Below are 16558 nucleotides of genomic sequence, written 5' to 3'. Positions count from 1 at the left end.
ACAGCTTATCACCTTGGATGATTGCCGCTGCCATCTCTGGTACTCAGCCAAAGTCTCAAAGCTGACGTGATAGGTCTGAGCTTGGGCTCCGGCTGAGCTGAATGCAAGGCAGTACTGACGTCGCTTCACTTCTTCTACCTGAAGAAGAGAAGGGGAGAAAACCAGAACCAATTAAAGTAAACAATCCCAATCAAAAATCAAAGGACAATAACAAGACAAACAACTCAATTTTTTAAAATAGGCAAAAGATCTGAACAGATATTTCTCCAAAGAAGACAGAGGAATGGCCGATAAGCACACGATATGATGTTCTACATTATTAGTTATTAGACAAATGCAAGTCAAAACAACAAAGTACCATGTCACATTCACTAGGATGGCTAAAATCAAAAACACAGATAATAACAAGTGTTAGGTAACAAGCATTAGCAAGCAGACAGAGAAACTGGAACCCTCATACACTGCTGTGGGAATGTAAAATGGTGCAGCCACTTTGGAAAACAGCCTGGCAGTTCCTCAAAAGCAACCATGCGACGCAGCAATTCCGTTCCTGGTATATACCCAAGAAAAGACGCATCCACACAAAAATTTGTATGTGAATTATTAGCAGCATTATTCATAATAGTCAAAAAGTGGAAATACCCTCAATGCTCATCAACAGGTAAATGTATAAACAAAATGTAGTACATCCATACGATGGAACACTACTCAGCCGTAAATGGGAATAAAATATTGATACACACTAAAACATGCGTGAACCTTGAAAACGTTATATTAAGAGAAAGAAGTCAGTCACAAAGAACCATATATTATATGATTCCATTTATATGAAATGTCCAGAATCAGTAAATCTATAGAGACAGAAAGTAGATTAATGGGTGCCTGGGGCTGGAGAAGGAATGGGGAGATGACGGCTAAGTAGTGCAGGGTTTCTTTCCAAAGGGCCATGAAAGTATTCTAAAATCGATTATGGTGACAGTTGTACAACTCTGTGAATATACTAAAAGTCACTGAATTGTACACTTTAAATGGATTAATTGTACACTATATGAATTCTGTCTCATAAAGCTGTTTAAAAAAAAAAACCAAAGGGGGAATTCCCTAGTGGTCCAGTGGTTAAGACTCCACGCTTCTTCCACTGCAGGGGGGCATGGGTTCGATCCCTGGTCAGGGAACTAAGATCCCGCATGCCGCACAGTGTGGCCAAAAAAAAAGAGAAAAAAACAAAGGAATACTTATTTAACAGATATGTTGAAGGAGTAGGATTCATAGGGCATAGCCATAAGTAAATTTATTTATTACTCTTTAAATCATAAAACAATCTCAGTTTGATAATTATCTGCTGAATGAATACTTTTTCCTATTGTGGGTGCTGGGGACATAACAGGGGAAAAAATTAACAAACCCTCTGCCCTCAATGGAGTTTATATATCAAAATGGTGACATGAAAGCTTCCCTGGTGGCACAGTGGTTAAGAATCCGCCTGCCAGTGCAAGGGACACAGGTTCGAGCCCTGGTCCAGGAAGATCCCACATGTTGTGGAGCAACTAAGCCCATGCACCACAACTACTGAGCCTGAGCTCTAGAGCCTGCAAGCCACAACTGCTGAGCCCGTGTGCCACGCACCTAGAGCCTGTGCTCCACAACAAGAGAAGCCACCACAACTAGAGAAAGCCCGCGCACAGCAACGAAGACCCAATGCAGCCACAAATAAATAAATAAATAAAAAATGGTGACATGATATAGCATAATATGCTAAAATACAGAATGAGTAACATGAAGAAAAATAAAGCAGGGTACAGGCTTGGAGGGGAACAGGGTACGTGATCTGAGTTATGAATAGGACAGTCAAGGAAGGACTCACTGAGGAGGGAACATGTGAGCAAAGACCCCACAAGTCTTTTTATTTTATTCAGGAGCAAGGTGTGGAAACCTCCTGGGGAAGGAGCATTCCCAGCTTAGCAACAGTCAGTACGAGTCCTGGTAATGCAAGAATGCATGCCTGTTTCAGAACAGGAGAGTCTGCAGCCCACATGATAAAAGCCAAAATTTCCACTTCAAGGGTAAGATTGCTCCAACCCTTTCCCCACCACTGCGGCACACTGGAGGTAGCTGCCTGCCTGCAAGGGGTACCTTGGCCTACTTTTTGGACTCACCTCCCCCCTTACTTACTAGGTGCTGGGATAGAAGCCATTTCTGACTCCCTCCATCACTGAAGTGGGGCAGGAGGAAGGACAGGGAAGATGCAAGCCCAAAGGTTCTTACTAGACTAGTAGAGTCATAACCTGACTTCACACTCTCTGGGCCTACCAGATTTTAAAGGGGATGATCTTCCTCAGTAGGGTCCTTTTGAGGGTTCTTTGGATACCCGGCACCCCCAATCCAACCAATGATGGCTTCTCATGTACAGATCCCTTGACCAGGCTAATGCATGCTATTCTAGCAGGTGACCACTCCCTCCTCAGACCTGAAGGAATCTGGTGGTCCACTGACAGCCCACCCTCCAGTGAAGTCTGTTTGCCCCTCCAGGTGGCCCCACTGGACATATTCTAAGAGAATCCACCCACCTACCCAATGGCTCCTGCTCTCTCTCAACCCATCTGGGTCACATACTAACAAACCCAGAGTACACAGTGATCCCAACACATGAGTTAGGCGCTTTGCTCTATCACCAAAGCAGCCGGCAGCTTATCTTTCGTCCTCAAGACTTCCTGGTTAGAAGGCAGGACACCAGCGCACTATGTCCCCCTTACTGCAGCGGACCCATATCAGGCTCTCTTGGCTCCTTTTGAAACCTCTTTCACTAGGCTTGAGGAAAGAGGCAGAAACCTCCCTCAGTACCATTTGGGGTGGTGGCAGGGATTCACTGCACCACAGCTCTTTTCAACAACCCTAGCTTTGATGAGGATGAAGTCTTTTTATAGTTATGGAACCACTTACATCTTTGTCTGACATCTCACTTTAGTATGTCATAGCTACTGAATCTTGGTGAGTCAGCTGGAAACTTCCAAGTTATACTCATAAATCACTTATCCCAAAACTGCATCACACTTTCCTTACTGAACACACCACCACACCTTGAATACTGTTCAGGATAGTTTGAGCTTTAGTTGTTTAAATTTATATTTAAAATATTAAAAATTTTAAACGTTTTTACAATCAATATTAAATTTACTACCATATTTTGTCAGTGTCTGTGCTCATCATCTATTTATCTCATGCCTTCCCTTTGAATTTACTTTCCTTTGTTGTTTTATTTCTTTTTTTTTTTGTTTTTTGGAGGGGTGTTGTTTTTTAATTTTTTTAAATGAAATTCATGTCCACTATTTTATTTATTTTTGGCTGCATTGGGCCTTCGTTGCTGCACACGGGCTTTCCTTAGTTGCAGTGAGTGGGGGCTACTCTTCGTTCTGGTGCGCAGGCTTTTCACTGCAGTGGCTTCTCTTGTTGCGGAGCATGGGCTCTAGGTGCGCGGGCTTCAGCAGTTGTGGCGCACGGGCTTAGTTGCTCTACGGCATGTGGGATCTTCCCAGACCAGGGCTTGAACCTGTGTCCTCTGCATTGGCAGGTGGATTCTTAACTACTGCGCCGCCAGGGAAGTACCAGTCTTTTTTTCTTTTTTTGACTGCACCGCGGCAGTGAAAGCACCCAGTCCTAACCACTGGACCGCCAGGGAACTCCCTCATTAGTCTTTATATGTCTGAAAATGTTCTATTTTGCCTTGACTTTTGTAAAGTAATTCAGCTGTATATAGCCTACAGGTTGACATTTATTTTCTCTCAGCAATTTTGCAAATAGTCTTCTACACATATTGTTGATGAAAAGAAAGCTGTTGTCAGCCTGTCAATTCTTTGCAGGTAATCTTTTCTTTCTGGAAGCTTCTGTGATTTGCTCCTTCATGTTCTGCAATGTGTCTACGTGTCAACTTATTTTTATTTATCCTGTTCAGTACTCAGTGTCTTTTCAATCTGAACACTCATGTCTGTCTTTATTTCTAGAAAAATCTCAACCGTTATTTCTTCAGATATTGCTTATCCATTCTCCTTTACTCTCCTCTCTGGAACTGCTATTAGATGTATACTGGACCCTCCCTTATGGGCTCTCTTATACGTTTTATCTGTGAAATTCTTCAGTATGTTCGTTGGTTCATTACATTCAGCTGTGAAGTAGTGGCTTAAAAACACAGCATCAGTCCAGGAGTGCTACAGCAGCTCTGCCCTGCCACCAGGGGCCCAGGCGCCTCCTGCTTTCCAGAAGGCCACACTCAGCAAATGCCTGCAGTTTCCAGCCACCATATGACTGCTCCATCTCCAATACCAAGAGACTATGTTCCATAAACGAAGGAAACGCAGGGCAAAGGGTCAAGCCATCCACGTCTCTCCCACTTTAAAGGCCTTTCCCAAAAGTCCCACCTTCAAACTTCTGTTTATATTTATTAGCCACCACTAGCTACAAGGGAGGCTGGGGAGTTTTTGATCTTGGTCACATCACCACCCTGAATACAATTCTATTCTATTAGTGAGGGAAGAGAGAGAACGGACAAGAATTACATAAATGGGAGGTTTGTTTTTCTTTCTTTCTTGCTCTGTTTCCCACTTCCTCTCCACCAATCCTCCAACCTTGTCCTCACTCACCTTCTCCCTTTGGAGAAATTTCACTTACTTTCTTCACTATCCTTCAGCCCCCAAGAATAGAACCAGGTCTCATACTGGTAGTAGTGGGTTCCTGTTCCACGGATGATACTGGAGTGACACACATTCATTTATTAGGCCAGGTGGGGCTTGTTCATTTCCTAGTCACAGGGCACACAACTGGGTCCACGCATTTGTTTAGAACCACAGCCAGGAACAAGCCTTGGTTCCAGTCAGTGGTTTACAGAAGTTTTTTGTTTGGGTTTTTGTTTTTTTCCAGCTTTTTATCAGGAACAAAGAATACCACTCATTTCCTAGCTTCCAGCAATAAGCTTGGGCCAGGTCCCCCATCATAACCAGAATACTTTTAGACCCAGATACTTATAGGAGCTAAACCCCTAGGCTGCCACCTTTCAGACCCAGAGCCCAGTAGGCCCTCACCACTTACATTTCTATTCCACATTCCTAAGTCCAGCTATGTCCTATCATATGTTTATTTTTTAAATATATGTATTTTATCTATATTGCTGTGTATCTGGATCAAACTGGCTATCTCAAAGCATGATTCACAAAGTCATTTTGTCTGGAAGTTCTCTTCAATTCAGATTGTTTTATGATCTTCAAGATTCAACATAAAGGAAATAAAATTATGTATAACTTCCTATAAACATTATCTGTTTTCCAGACTTGGAACTGCCTTTCCTATGATGGGGAATTCTCTAGTACAGATGCAAGAAATGGCAGGTTTCTCTGCTGCTGGGTAGGAGCTTATGACCACTCCAGACTCTGAATTTCAGTCTAACAGGGGAAAAAGAGAAACAGGAAAGAATCTATTTTGGAGGGGATGCTAACAGCTACTTCTAGTTTACAAAGGCAGCTTCTAGTGGCAGCATCCTCTGTCTACTCTTGGTGGTACCAATGAGAGAGTATTTAGTGCCTAGCAGTGGACGCAGGGGTTTCTCCAACAGACGGGTCCTGCAGCAGAATTTGGGGCATGGATAGTCTTTGGACCTCCCAGGGAGTCTGTGATGTACATGAACTTGTTTTATGCTTAAATTAGCCTGAGTGGTTTTGTTTAAAACTAAGAACACAAAAACTTTGTGACGTAATCTTTAATAATGCTCATATTGGTTTATTTGAAAAGATGTGGAAAAAGCTCTGAAAAGCATATGTGATTTTTTTAATTAAGATGATTAGAGGAAGAATAATTCATCTTTGTGAGTCTTACCTTTCCCCCAACCAGAGGCAAAATGTGCATCTTTCCAGTCTGACAATCCTTCACTGAGGAAACGATGAGGCAGGTGCCACAGAGAACAACCAGGCGTTCAGCCCACTTATGCAGCTGGGTCTTTCCCTTTCGTACATTATAGATGCCAGACAGAAGGATTCGATCCAGATGATCCATCTGGCATGGTTTTTCTGAAAAGAAAAGAGTACTTCAAAAGCCACCATTAAAGTAGCATAAAAATAATGAAAGGGAAAAAGAAAGTATTACACGTTAACATTCAGCAACCCTAATATAGATTTAAGTAACCAAGCAATATAAGTATTACAAAATAAGCTCTCAGTCTTAAAATGTTGTCCATCCCTAAGTTACATAATGGGAGCACTACAAATTGTGGTCTAGAGAACAACATGTTAGTTTGGATGCCATTGTTAATCCTTCTTCCAACAGTCATATCTCCCATGTACACAAAGAAAGACAGGATGACAGAGTGGTTAAGATCATGGACTTGGGAGTCAGACACTCAAACCTGAGTTTGAATCTTGGTTCTGCCACTCACTTTGTTTCATTGAACTAGATAATCTCACTGACCTTGACTTTCCTCATTTATAGAGTTTGGATCTTAATGCTATCTACCTTCAGATGGTTCTTGTAAAAAACTAAGATAATGAATGTAAAATACTAAGCATAGTTTTAGATACAAAACAAGTATGGAATAAGTGACAGCCACTATTGTACTTAGTCTATTCTAGAATGAAGAAATGAACAACTAGTTCTGTACACAACTAGTTCTGTACACAGAACCCCCTAAGGGTTAGGGTTAGGGTTGGGGTTAGGTTTAGGGTTAGGGAACGGGGACGGTTTAGGGTACTGCTGCTCTTTGTGAAGAAAAGCTTTCGGCTGATATTTCAGTCAACTATCCCAATCCTAGTGGCAGAAGCAATACATGCATGCAAGAGCTTCTCTATTTTTTGCCACCCTTTAGAAATCTTTATATGACTGAGGTATAGTGAACAAAACAGAGCATTATGACAGAAGAGATGTTCTTGGTTAAAGCACTACTAGAAACAGACAGTAACTCTACACAGAAATGAACAGGATCAGCAAGAGTACGAGGCTGTGCAAACACCAATAAACGGGGAACTGAGAAAACTGGGTTGTACTCAGTATTATTACATAATTGATTATGGAACCCTGAGCATTGCCTTGCCCTATTAACTATGTTTTTCCCATATAAAAAAACGAAGAAATGGGCTAGCTTACTTCAAAGCTTTTAAAACTCTGTATGTTAACACCAGATGTATGGAAGAGTCATTTCTCCTTCTATTCTAGGCCAATCCTTTCATCTCTTTTCTAAATTCCACCTTCCTTGGGGAGTTTGGTTCTTCATTCTTCTCACTCTTCAACTCCACCCTCCCTATTGTTTCTATCAAAGCTACAAAAGCACTCAAGTTTTCTCCCATTCCTTCATTCTCAACAGAATTCCTTTAGTTGAGGGATTCTCTAATTCCTATGTGCCCAAGAATTATCTAAGAATTAGTTTAAAATGCAGAACACCAAGACCTATCCACAGAGAGTCTAATTCAGAGGGTCTGGGATGGAACATAGGAAAATGTATTTTTAACAAGTATCCCAAGTAATTTAAATGCAGATGGCCCACAAACCATATTTTAAGAAACTGTAAGTTTAACCTTTTGAGGCTCTTTTCTTCTCATTTGTGCTTCTATATTAGCTATCTCTGTTACCTCACCTTTTATTTACTCAATTTACTTCAATCTGGCTTCCACTTCCCAAAAACTACACTATTCATATGTTGATAAGGGCTTTCAAATTTCTATCTCCTGCCCCAATCTTCCCTTAGTTCTGATCTCATATATCTAACTGCCTGCTAGACATGTCCAACAGATGTCCCCATTCACCTCAAATTTACAGATTCATAGACTCATAGACATAGAAGACAAACTTACGGTTGCCAAAGGGGAAAAGGGCAGGGGGGGATAAATTTGGAATCTGGGATTAACAGATACAGACCACTGTATATAAAATAGATAAACAACAAGGACCTACTGTATAGAAAAGGGAACTATATTCAATATCTTATAAGAATCTGTAGTGGAAAAGTACCTGAGGGGAGTTCCCTGGTGGTCTAGTGGTTAGGATTTGGCTCTTTCACTGCCATGGCCACAGGGTTCACTCCCTGGTCAAGGAACTGAGATCCCACAAGCCACGTGGCACGGCACCCCCCCACCACCAAAATAAGTATCTCAAAAAAGAATACACACACACACACACATAAAACTGAATCACTTTTCTGTAAACCTGAAACATTGTAAATCAACTATACTTCAACAAAAAAATAAAATAAAATTTTACAGATACAAAACCAGTATCAGAATGAAAAGAAAGTAAAATTATCTCTATATGAAAATAATATGATCTTGTATATAGAAAATTACCTTCCTAGGTAAGCCACACCAAAAAAACACTATTATAGCTAACAAATGAGTTCAGACAGGTTGCAGGATACAAGATTTTTAAAACATCAGCTGTATTTCTATGCACTAGAAATAAACAATTCAAGAGTGAAATTAAGAAATCAATTGTGTTTATAATAGCATCAAAAAGAATAAAATGAAAATACTATAAAACTTGTATACTGAAACTATAAAACATAGTTGTAAGAAATTATAAAAGACATAAATGAATGGAAAGACAGCCAGTGTCCCTGGGTTGAAAGACTTAATATTGTTAAGATGGCAAAACCCCCCAAATTGATTTACAGATTTAATGCAATCCCTATCAAAATTCTAGATAACTTCATGACAGAAACTGACAAACTGATCCAAAAATTCCCATAGAATGCAATGGACTCAGAACAGCTTGAACAGTTGAAAACAGGCTTTTCAACTCAAAACAATCTTGAAAAAGAAAAACAAAATTGGAGGACTCATATTTCCCAATTTCAAGACGTACTACAAAGTAAGGAGCTGGCATATAAAGTGCAGTTCTGATATAAGGATAGACATAAAGCAACAGAATAGAGAGTTCACCAAAAAACCCCTACTTTATGGACAACTCATTTTTGACAAGGGTGCCAAGATAATTCAATGGGGGAAGGAATAGTCTTGTCAACAAATGGTGCTGGGAATTCTGGATATCCACATGCTAAAGAAAGAAGTTGAATCCCTAACCTCACACCATATACAAAAATTAATTCAAAATGGATGATAGACCTAAATGTAAGAAATAAAACTATAAAACTTTAAAAGAAAAGATAGGAATAAATCTTGTAAATTTAGAATAGGCAATGGTTTCTTAGATATTGACATAAAAAGCACAAGTGACGAAAAAGAAAATACAGATAAACTGGACTTTGAAAATAAAAGGCTGTGTGCTTCAACAGACACCATCAAGAAAGTGAAAAGAAGACTCACAAAACAGGAGAGAATATTTGCAAATCATATAGCTAATAAGAGACTTGTATCCAAAATAAAGAACTATTACAATTCAGCAATAAAAAGACAAATAATCCCATTAAAAATTGGGCAAAGGAATTGAACAGGTATTTCCCCAAAGAAGATATACAAAAGACCGACAAGCACATGAAAAGATGCTCAACCTCATTAGTTATTAGATAAATGTAAATGAAAACTACAAGATACCAGTTCACACCCACTAGGATGACTATAATCAAAAAAGACAAACAATAACAAGTGTTGGCGGGAATGTAAAGAAATTAGAACCCTTCATGGTTGGGGGGATTATGAAATGGTGCGATCACTTTGGAAATCAGTCTGACAGTTCCTTAAAGCTTAAACACAGTGTCACCATATAATCCAGCAATTCTACTCCTACATCTACATCCAAGGGAACTAAAAACATATGTCCACACAAAAACTTGTACATGAATGTTCACAGTAGCATTATTTTTAATAGCCAAAAAGAGGAAACAACACAAATGTCCATCAACTGATGAGTGGATAAACAGAATGTGGTATATGCATACAATGGAATATTATTCAGCCATGAAAAGAAATTAAGTACTGATACATGCTACAAAATGGATGAACCTTAAAACACTATGCTGAGTACAAGAAGCCAGCCACAGAAAGCCAAGTATGTATGATTCCATTTGTATCAATTGTTCAGAATAGGCAAATCTATATAGACAGAAAGTGGATTCATGGTTGCCAGGTGTTGTGGGAGTGGGAAATAAGGAATGGCTGCTAACAGATATGGGGGTCTCATTTTACAGTGATAAACATGTTCTAAAATTGGATAGTGGTGATGGTTGCACAACTCTCTGAATATACTAAAAAGCACTGAATTGTACACTTTTAAAGAGTGAATTTTATGGTATGTGAATTATATCTCAATGAAGCTGGGTTTTTTTTAATCTCATCATTTTCCCCAAACTTGCTATTGCATTTATATTCCCCATCCTGGTTAACAGCATGATATATTACAAAGTTAGCTACATCAAATAAAAATGGGACTTCATTATAGCTTCTCATGCTTCCAAATTGTCTAATAGTCTCTTTTGAAGTTTACATGAAACAGATGTTAAATCAATGGATGTACAATTCTTTGAGTCTCTCCTTCCTTGGCCTTATTTCTTTATATTTAATCTATCCATCTAAATCTATCCATCACCACTCTCAGAAAGGAACATTCAATTTGGGGAGGATAAGTTATTTATACATGAAATAACATGCTGTTTATTATTATTTATGGAGGGTTTGCTAGATATTCAGAATGCCTCAAGTCTCTGATCTTCTGAAAGTGGTAAAAAACAGAATGAGGAAGTTCTAATAAACGTTTGGAATGTCTAAGAGTTCTAATTAAAAAACAGACTTATAATCTCGAAAGCCAAGGTTCTAAGTGGAAAATCAGGGATAATTTTAATTTCCCTACACATTTATACTTTGAAATGTTCTATAAAGAAAATGGATTGCTTTTATAATTAAAAAAAAAGAGCTTCGAAAACAAAGCATCAAGGACAACCCTGTAGCAATGAATACGTCTATTGCCCATAGGATAGTCTCTAAATACCATTTTTCATTAAAATGAACCAGTCCTTAGAAAAATAATCTATTCCTGGTGTGAGTCAGATGATGAAAAGATCAAGAACTTAATGGAAAATCTAGAATGCTACCAAAGACAGTAGTTGGGTCATGTTGGAAGGACATAGAAAGCAACCTGAAAGAGCTCCCCCTAGCTGAGATGGGACAAATTGAGCATCAGAAAGAAAAATAGCTGCAAATGAATTGAAACAAATATAAATAAGCCCATGAGCTCATGATGATAACTCAAAACAGACAATAAAAAATGAAGTCACACAGACAGATTGTGAATATAATCTGAAAGGCAAAGCAATATAGCTTCTAGAAAAGAATAAAGGGAAAGACTGTTAAATTGGACTATATCAAAATGAAATACTTCTTTTAATCAAAAGATGCCATTAAGGTTCTGGTTCTGAGTTAGACAGAGAAAGCCCACTGTACCCTGTCTCTCCCACTGAATTCACCTATAAAACCTGAACAGAATACCTGGAGCATTGGTGAACCCCAGGCAGGCTAAACTCAACGAAATTCAAGCCCAGACACTTCATAATCAAACTGCTGAAAATTAAAGACAAAGGAAAAATTTTTAAAGAAGCCAGAGAAAGATGAAGCACTATTTATAAGGGAACAACGGCTCAAATGACTGTGTGTGCACTGTGTGTGCAGGAGCTCTATCATTCCAACTGCTCTGAAAATCTAAAGCTAGTTCAAAATAAAAAGTTAAACAAATAAATACTGGCTGATATATTTTGGGGTAAAAATGAAACATTTACTTACATTTAAAGAGTAAAACAGGAAACCTCAAAACAAATTTCAAACTCGCAATAGCCACCCCCCCCCCCCACCCAACACAAGAACACACTCTGATTTGAAGTATTTCAGTAGAAAATCTTGTGAAGCAGTGGTGGCTAAGCAATCCCACAATCTGGTTTTGTGACCCTGAACAAGTTCCATATTTTTAGGCCTTAGTTTCCCAAGTTTAAGACCAAGGAGTTGGATTAGATGATCCCTAGTCTTTCCCAGTTCTCACATTTTATGGATCCCTCTTATTCTTCTAAACTGTTTCTCCATCAACTATATGGTAGAGTACCTTAGAGGTTAAGAAGATGAGATTTAGGGTTTCCCTGGTGGCACAGTGGTTAAGAATCCGCCTGCCAATGCAGGGACACGGGTTCGAGCCCTGGTCCGGGAAGATCCCACATGCCGCGGAGCAACTAAGCCCGTGCGGCACAACTACCGAGCCTGCACTCCAGAGCCCGTGAGCCACAACTAAAGAAGCCCGCGCACCTAGAGCCCGTGCTCCGCAACAAGAGAAGCCACCGCAGTGAGAAGCCTGTGCACTGCAACAAAGAGTAGCCCCGGCTTGCCACAACTAGAGAAAGCCTGCGGGCAGCAACAAAGACCCAACTCAGCCAAAAATAAATTAATTAATTAATTAAAAAAAAAAGAAGAGATTTAGAACCCGTTAAGACCTCTCCAGAGTAATAACATCTACCTACACGGTTGTAAGGATTAAATGAGAAAAGGTACATAGAGTGCTCAGCACCTCAGTACATGCTCAGCACATAGTAAGGGTATAAAACAAATGCTAGCTGTTATAATGAAAGTTCTGCCTTAAGCCTCCTTCTTTTCCTATATTTATTATTTTCAAGATAATCTTAACAACTTCCACGGATTTAACACTCCCATGTACCTGACTCCCAGATTTGTATTTCCAAAGCTCCTAGTTTCACACTTCCAACTACTGCCAGACATCTCCAACTGGATGTCTACCACCACTTACAATTAAACATGCCTGAAACCAATTCATCACCATCCCTGCAAACCAGATCCTCCTCACAGCTCAAGTCCTGTCAGTCTCCCGAAGCCACCCAGCCTCAAAACCTCAGAGCCAGCTTTGCCTCTTAGGTTCTCTTCCTCAACTCCTTTTTTCAATCAACCATCAACACTTACTGACTATTCCTTCAAAAAGTCTCTATACGAATGATTCCTTCCCATTCCCTAGTTCAGATCCCTACTAATGCACGCCTGAATTATTATTCACTCTGGTGCCAGATTCATCTTTCTCAGACTCACTTGGATCCCATCACTTCTGCTACCATCTGCCAAATGAAGGCTAAACTCCTGATATTGCACTCAAGGCCCAAAACAATCTGGACTCAAATTATCTGTGTGTGTGATTCACAGAACATGCACTGAAATTCCTAATACCCCACCTCTGTCCTCCTTTTCCTTTCTGATTACTGAAATTCTGTCGATTTTTAAAGAACCAACCCAAATACTACATCTTCAGAAAGATTTCTTTGATTCTAGAGATATCCCTGATTTTTCAGAGAAGGAAAGTGAATGGGAACTTCCTTATCGACTATCAGAATCTATCATATAGGTATATTGAAAATAGCATTGGTATTAGCATAAGACAAAGACATCAATGTAATAGGACAGTATCCAAAACAGACCCCCGCCTGTATAGGAACTTAATAATAATAAAGGTGATGCTTCAAATCAGCAGGAAAAGGATGAGCTATTTCATAAGTATTGTTGGGACAACTGGCTATCAACAGAGAAAAAAGTAAAGTTAGATCCCTACCTCATATCACATTCTAAAAATATAAAAGTACTAGAAGAAAATATAGAGTATGTTTATTTCCTAGGATAGGGAAGGAACGTAAAGGTATTAAAGGAAAAGACTGACTAAATCTGATTAAATAAAACTTCTGCACAATAAAAAACAATACGCAAAACTACAAAACAAGTTACAGGTTGGAAAAAAAATGTGTCACAAATACAGTATACAGAGGATGTATATTCAGAATATATACAAAAGTCCTTCTGGGGCTTCCCTGGTAGCGCAGTGGTTGAGAGTCCACCTGCCGATGCAGGGGACACGGGTTCGTGCCCTGGTCCGGGAAGATCCCACATGCCGCAGAGCGGCTAGGCCCGTGAGCCATGGCCGCTGAGCCTGTGCGCCTGGAGCCTGTGCTCCGCAATGGGAGAGGACACAACAGTGAGAGGCCCGCGTACCGCAAAAAAAAAAAAAAAAAATGTCCTTCTGATCAATATGAAAAAGGATAAACAACAGAAATATCAAGGGTTAATTCAAAGGAGAAGAAAACTTAAAGATCAATGTAAATATGACACAATATTCAACCATACTAGTAATCAGGAAAACAAAATCAAAACAACGAGACCAACATTTAGTCCATTAGATTAGTAAAAGTTTTAAATGCTAATAATATTAAAAGGTGATATTGTGAGCAAAGGGGTACTCTGATATACTGATGGGATATACATTCGTTTTGCAGTAGTAACTATTAGTATTTTAAATGTGAATAAATATCCTATGACCCAATAACTTCATGTTTAGAAATTTACTCTGAAGAAACATAGGTGCAGGGACTTCCCTGGTGGTGCAGTAGTTAAGAATCCGCCTGCCAATGCAGGGGACATGGGTTCGAGCCCTGGTCTGGGAAGATCCCACATGCCGAGGAGCAACAAAGCCCGTGCGCCACAACTACTGAGGCTGTGCTCTAGAGCCTGCAAGCCACAATGACTGAGCCCGTGAGCCACAACTACTGAAGCCCATGCGCCTAGAGCCCGTGCTCCACAACAAGAGAAGGCACTGCAATGAGAAGCCTGTACACTGCAACAAAGAGTAGCCCCTGCTCACCGCAACTAGAGAAAGCCTGTGCACAGCAACGAAGACCCTATGCAGTCAAAAATAAATAAATTTTTAAAAATAAATAAAATAAAAATTCCAATTACATCATTAAAAAAAAGAAACACAGGTGCACAAAGATGCAATTTTACTACAGTGCTATTTGTAATAGTCCATCACTAGGGAAAATGTTATATAAACTACAATACATACATGACATCCAATAGTATGCAACATATAGAAACGCATATAGAAGACAGTTAAGAAAAGACCTCCAAAACACTGTTGGGAGAAAAAAAGCATGAAGACTAACACCAAATGACAGCATTTATGTAAACAAAATATATTTCTGCAAATACACATTAGATAGGAAAAGTTAGAAAATTCTCAACGGGTATATACCAAGTTGATTATTACATCATAATTATCACATTATATATCACTGCGTAATAGATAACCACTATCGGTATATACTTGTATTAACTCAAAAATTCTACTTGTAGGAATCACTTCCTCCCTCTACCCCAGAGGTCAGCCATTCTCTTCACTTTTATAATAATAATTTCCTTGTTTTCTTTATGTTTTTGCTACTCATGTGTTAGTTACAGCAATTTTTAACTACTGTAACAAAAAGAATATACTGGCCCAAACACAAGATAAATGTAATTCTCTGCTAGGGTGGGCAGTCTGGGTTCCCAGGGGTCAACTCTGTCGAGAAACTCCAGCTGATGGTGGCTCTGCCATTTTCAACACATGACTTCAATATTGCTCTTGATGACTGCCTTCCTACCCTACAGAAGAGGAAAAGAGCAAGAAGTATGCACGGGAGGCTTTAGGAACCAGGTATAAAAGCGGCACACAATTCCACTCTATACCACTTTAGAAAGTTTTGTCACAGGTGCACACCAAACTGCACAAAAGACTGAGAAAAGAGATGTAGCTGGGCAGTCATGTGCCCACCTCTAAGTCTTATTACGGAGGAAGGAAAGAGCAGCTTTGGATGGACAGAGAGTGGTACTGTCACACATCTCTAAACAATACGGCTGAGTTTTGCCTGTTTTCGAACTTTAAATGAATGGAAACATACTATATATGCAATTCTTTTGTATCTGGTTTCTTTTGTTTGTGTTTATGCTCCTTGGATGAAACTGTCTCAAACAACGTGTACAGAGAATACCAAACAGAAAGAAATGCTCAGGCTGGGTGCTATGCTACCTGAGCTATTCAACCCCAGAACTGCAACATCACTAGCAAATCACACCTTCTAGATGCCACTTCCTCTTACATAATAAGGAATTGATTAATGGGCTCTCTTAATCTCTGTGACTGATCATGCTACCCACTCATCTTTAGTTACATGTTATTTCAAGGCTTTTATATCATGAATCTGTACTGAGTCACTCCACTCAGTTTCCCCCAGCACCGCCCCCAGCAAGACTGATAACTAGCATTTGCACAATGGCCCCTGGAGTACCGGAGACGTTTCATATCCAGCAAACAAAGCAAAACACTGGTTTGAACTTAGGCCCTCTGACCCTGGCCTCATTAACAGTATATGCTAAGCTAACGCACCAAAGACTCTATGCAAGAAATATTGAAAGCTGATTGCTAAGCTATTTGCTTCAAAAAGAATACTTCAAATTCTTTACAACTCCTCTCTTCAAAAGGAGAGGCCTAAAAAAAAAAAAGGTGAGGGCTATTTCCCTTCTCTATATAGTGTGGGCTGTATTTGGTGACTCAATTCTAATAGAAAGTGGTGAAAACAATGGTGACTTATGAGGCTAGGTCATAAAAAACACTGAAGCCTGTGTGTTGTGTGTATGTATGTGTGTGTGTGTTATGTGTTTGTGTGCACATGTATGCATGCACTCATGTGCATGTGTGTGTTTCTCATCACTGGGGGCAGCTAGCTGCTACATCGTGAAGACGCTTAAGCAGCCCTAGAGAAGGGTTCACATAGCAAGCAACTGAGATCTCCTGC

At 39.6% G+C, this 16558-nt stretch overlaps 1 protein-coding gene across 1 annotated transcript in view; it reads right to left on the bottom strand.

Moving 5' to 3' along the window:
• PHLPP2 (PH domain and leucine rich repeat protein phosphatase 2) overlaps nt 1-16558 on the bottom strand; it is a 73079-nt gene that overhangs the window by 35106 nt on the left and 21415 nt on the right. The window contains exons 4-5 of the mRNA XM_060000530.1: nt 5860-6050; nt 13-138 (exon numbers count right to left, since the gene is read on the bottom strand). Coding sequence (XP_059856513.1) covers nt 13-138; nt 5860-6050 — 317 coding nt within the window. The remainder of the gene's footprint in view (nt 1-12; nt 139-5859; nt 6051-16558) is intronic.

The sequence above is a fragment of the Delphinus delphis genome, chromosome 20, assembly GCF_949987515.2.
Source record: "Delphinus delphis chromosome 20, mDelDel1.2, whole genome shotgun sequence".
NCBI classification, from domain to species: domain Eukaryota; kingdom Metazoa; phylum Chordata; class Mammalia; order Artiodactyla; family Delphinidae; genus Delphinus; species Delphinus delphis.
Note: the sequence above shows the minus strand (reverse complement) of the source record. Positions and strands in the feature narration are given on the sequence as shown.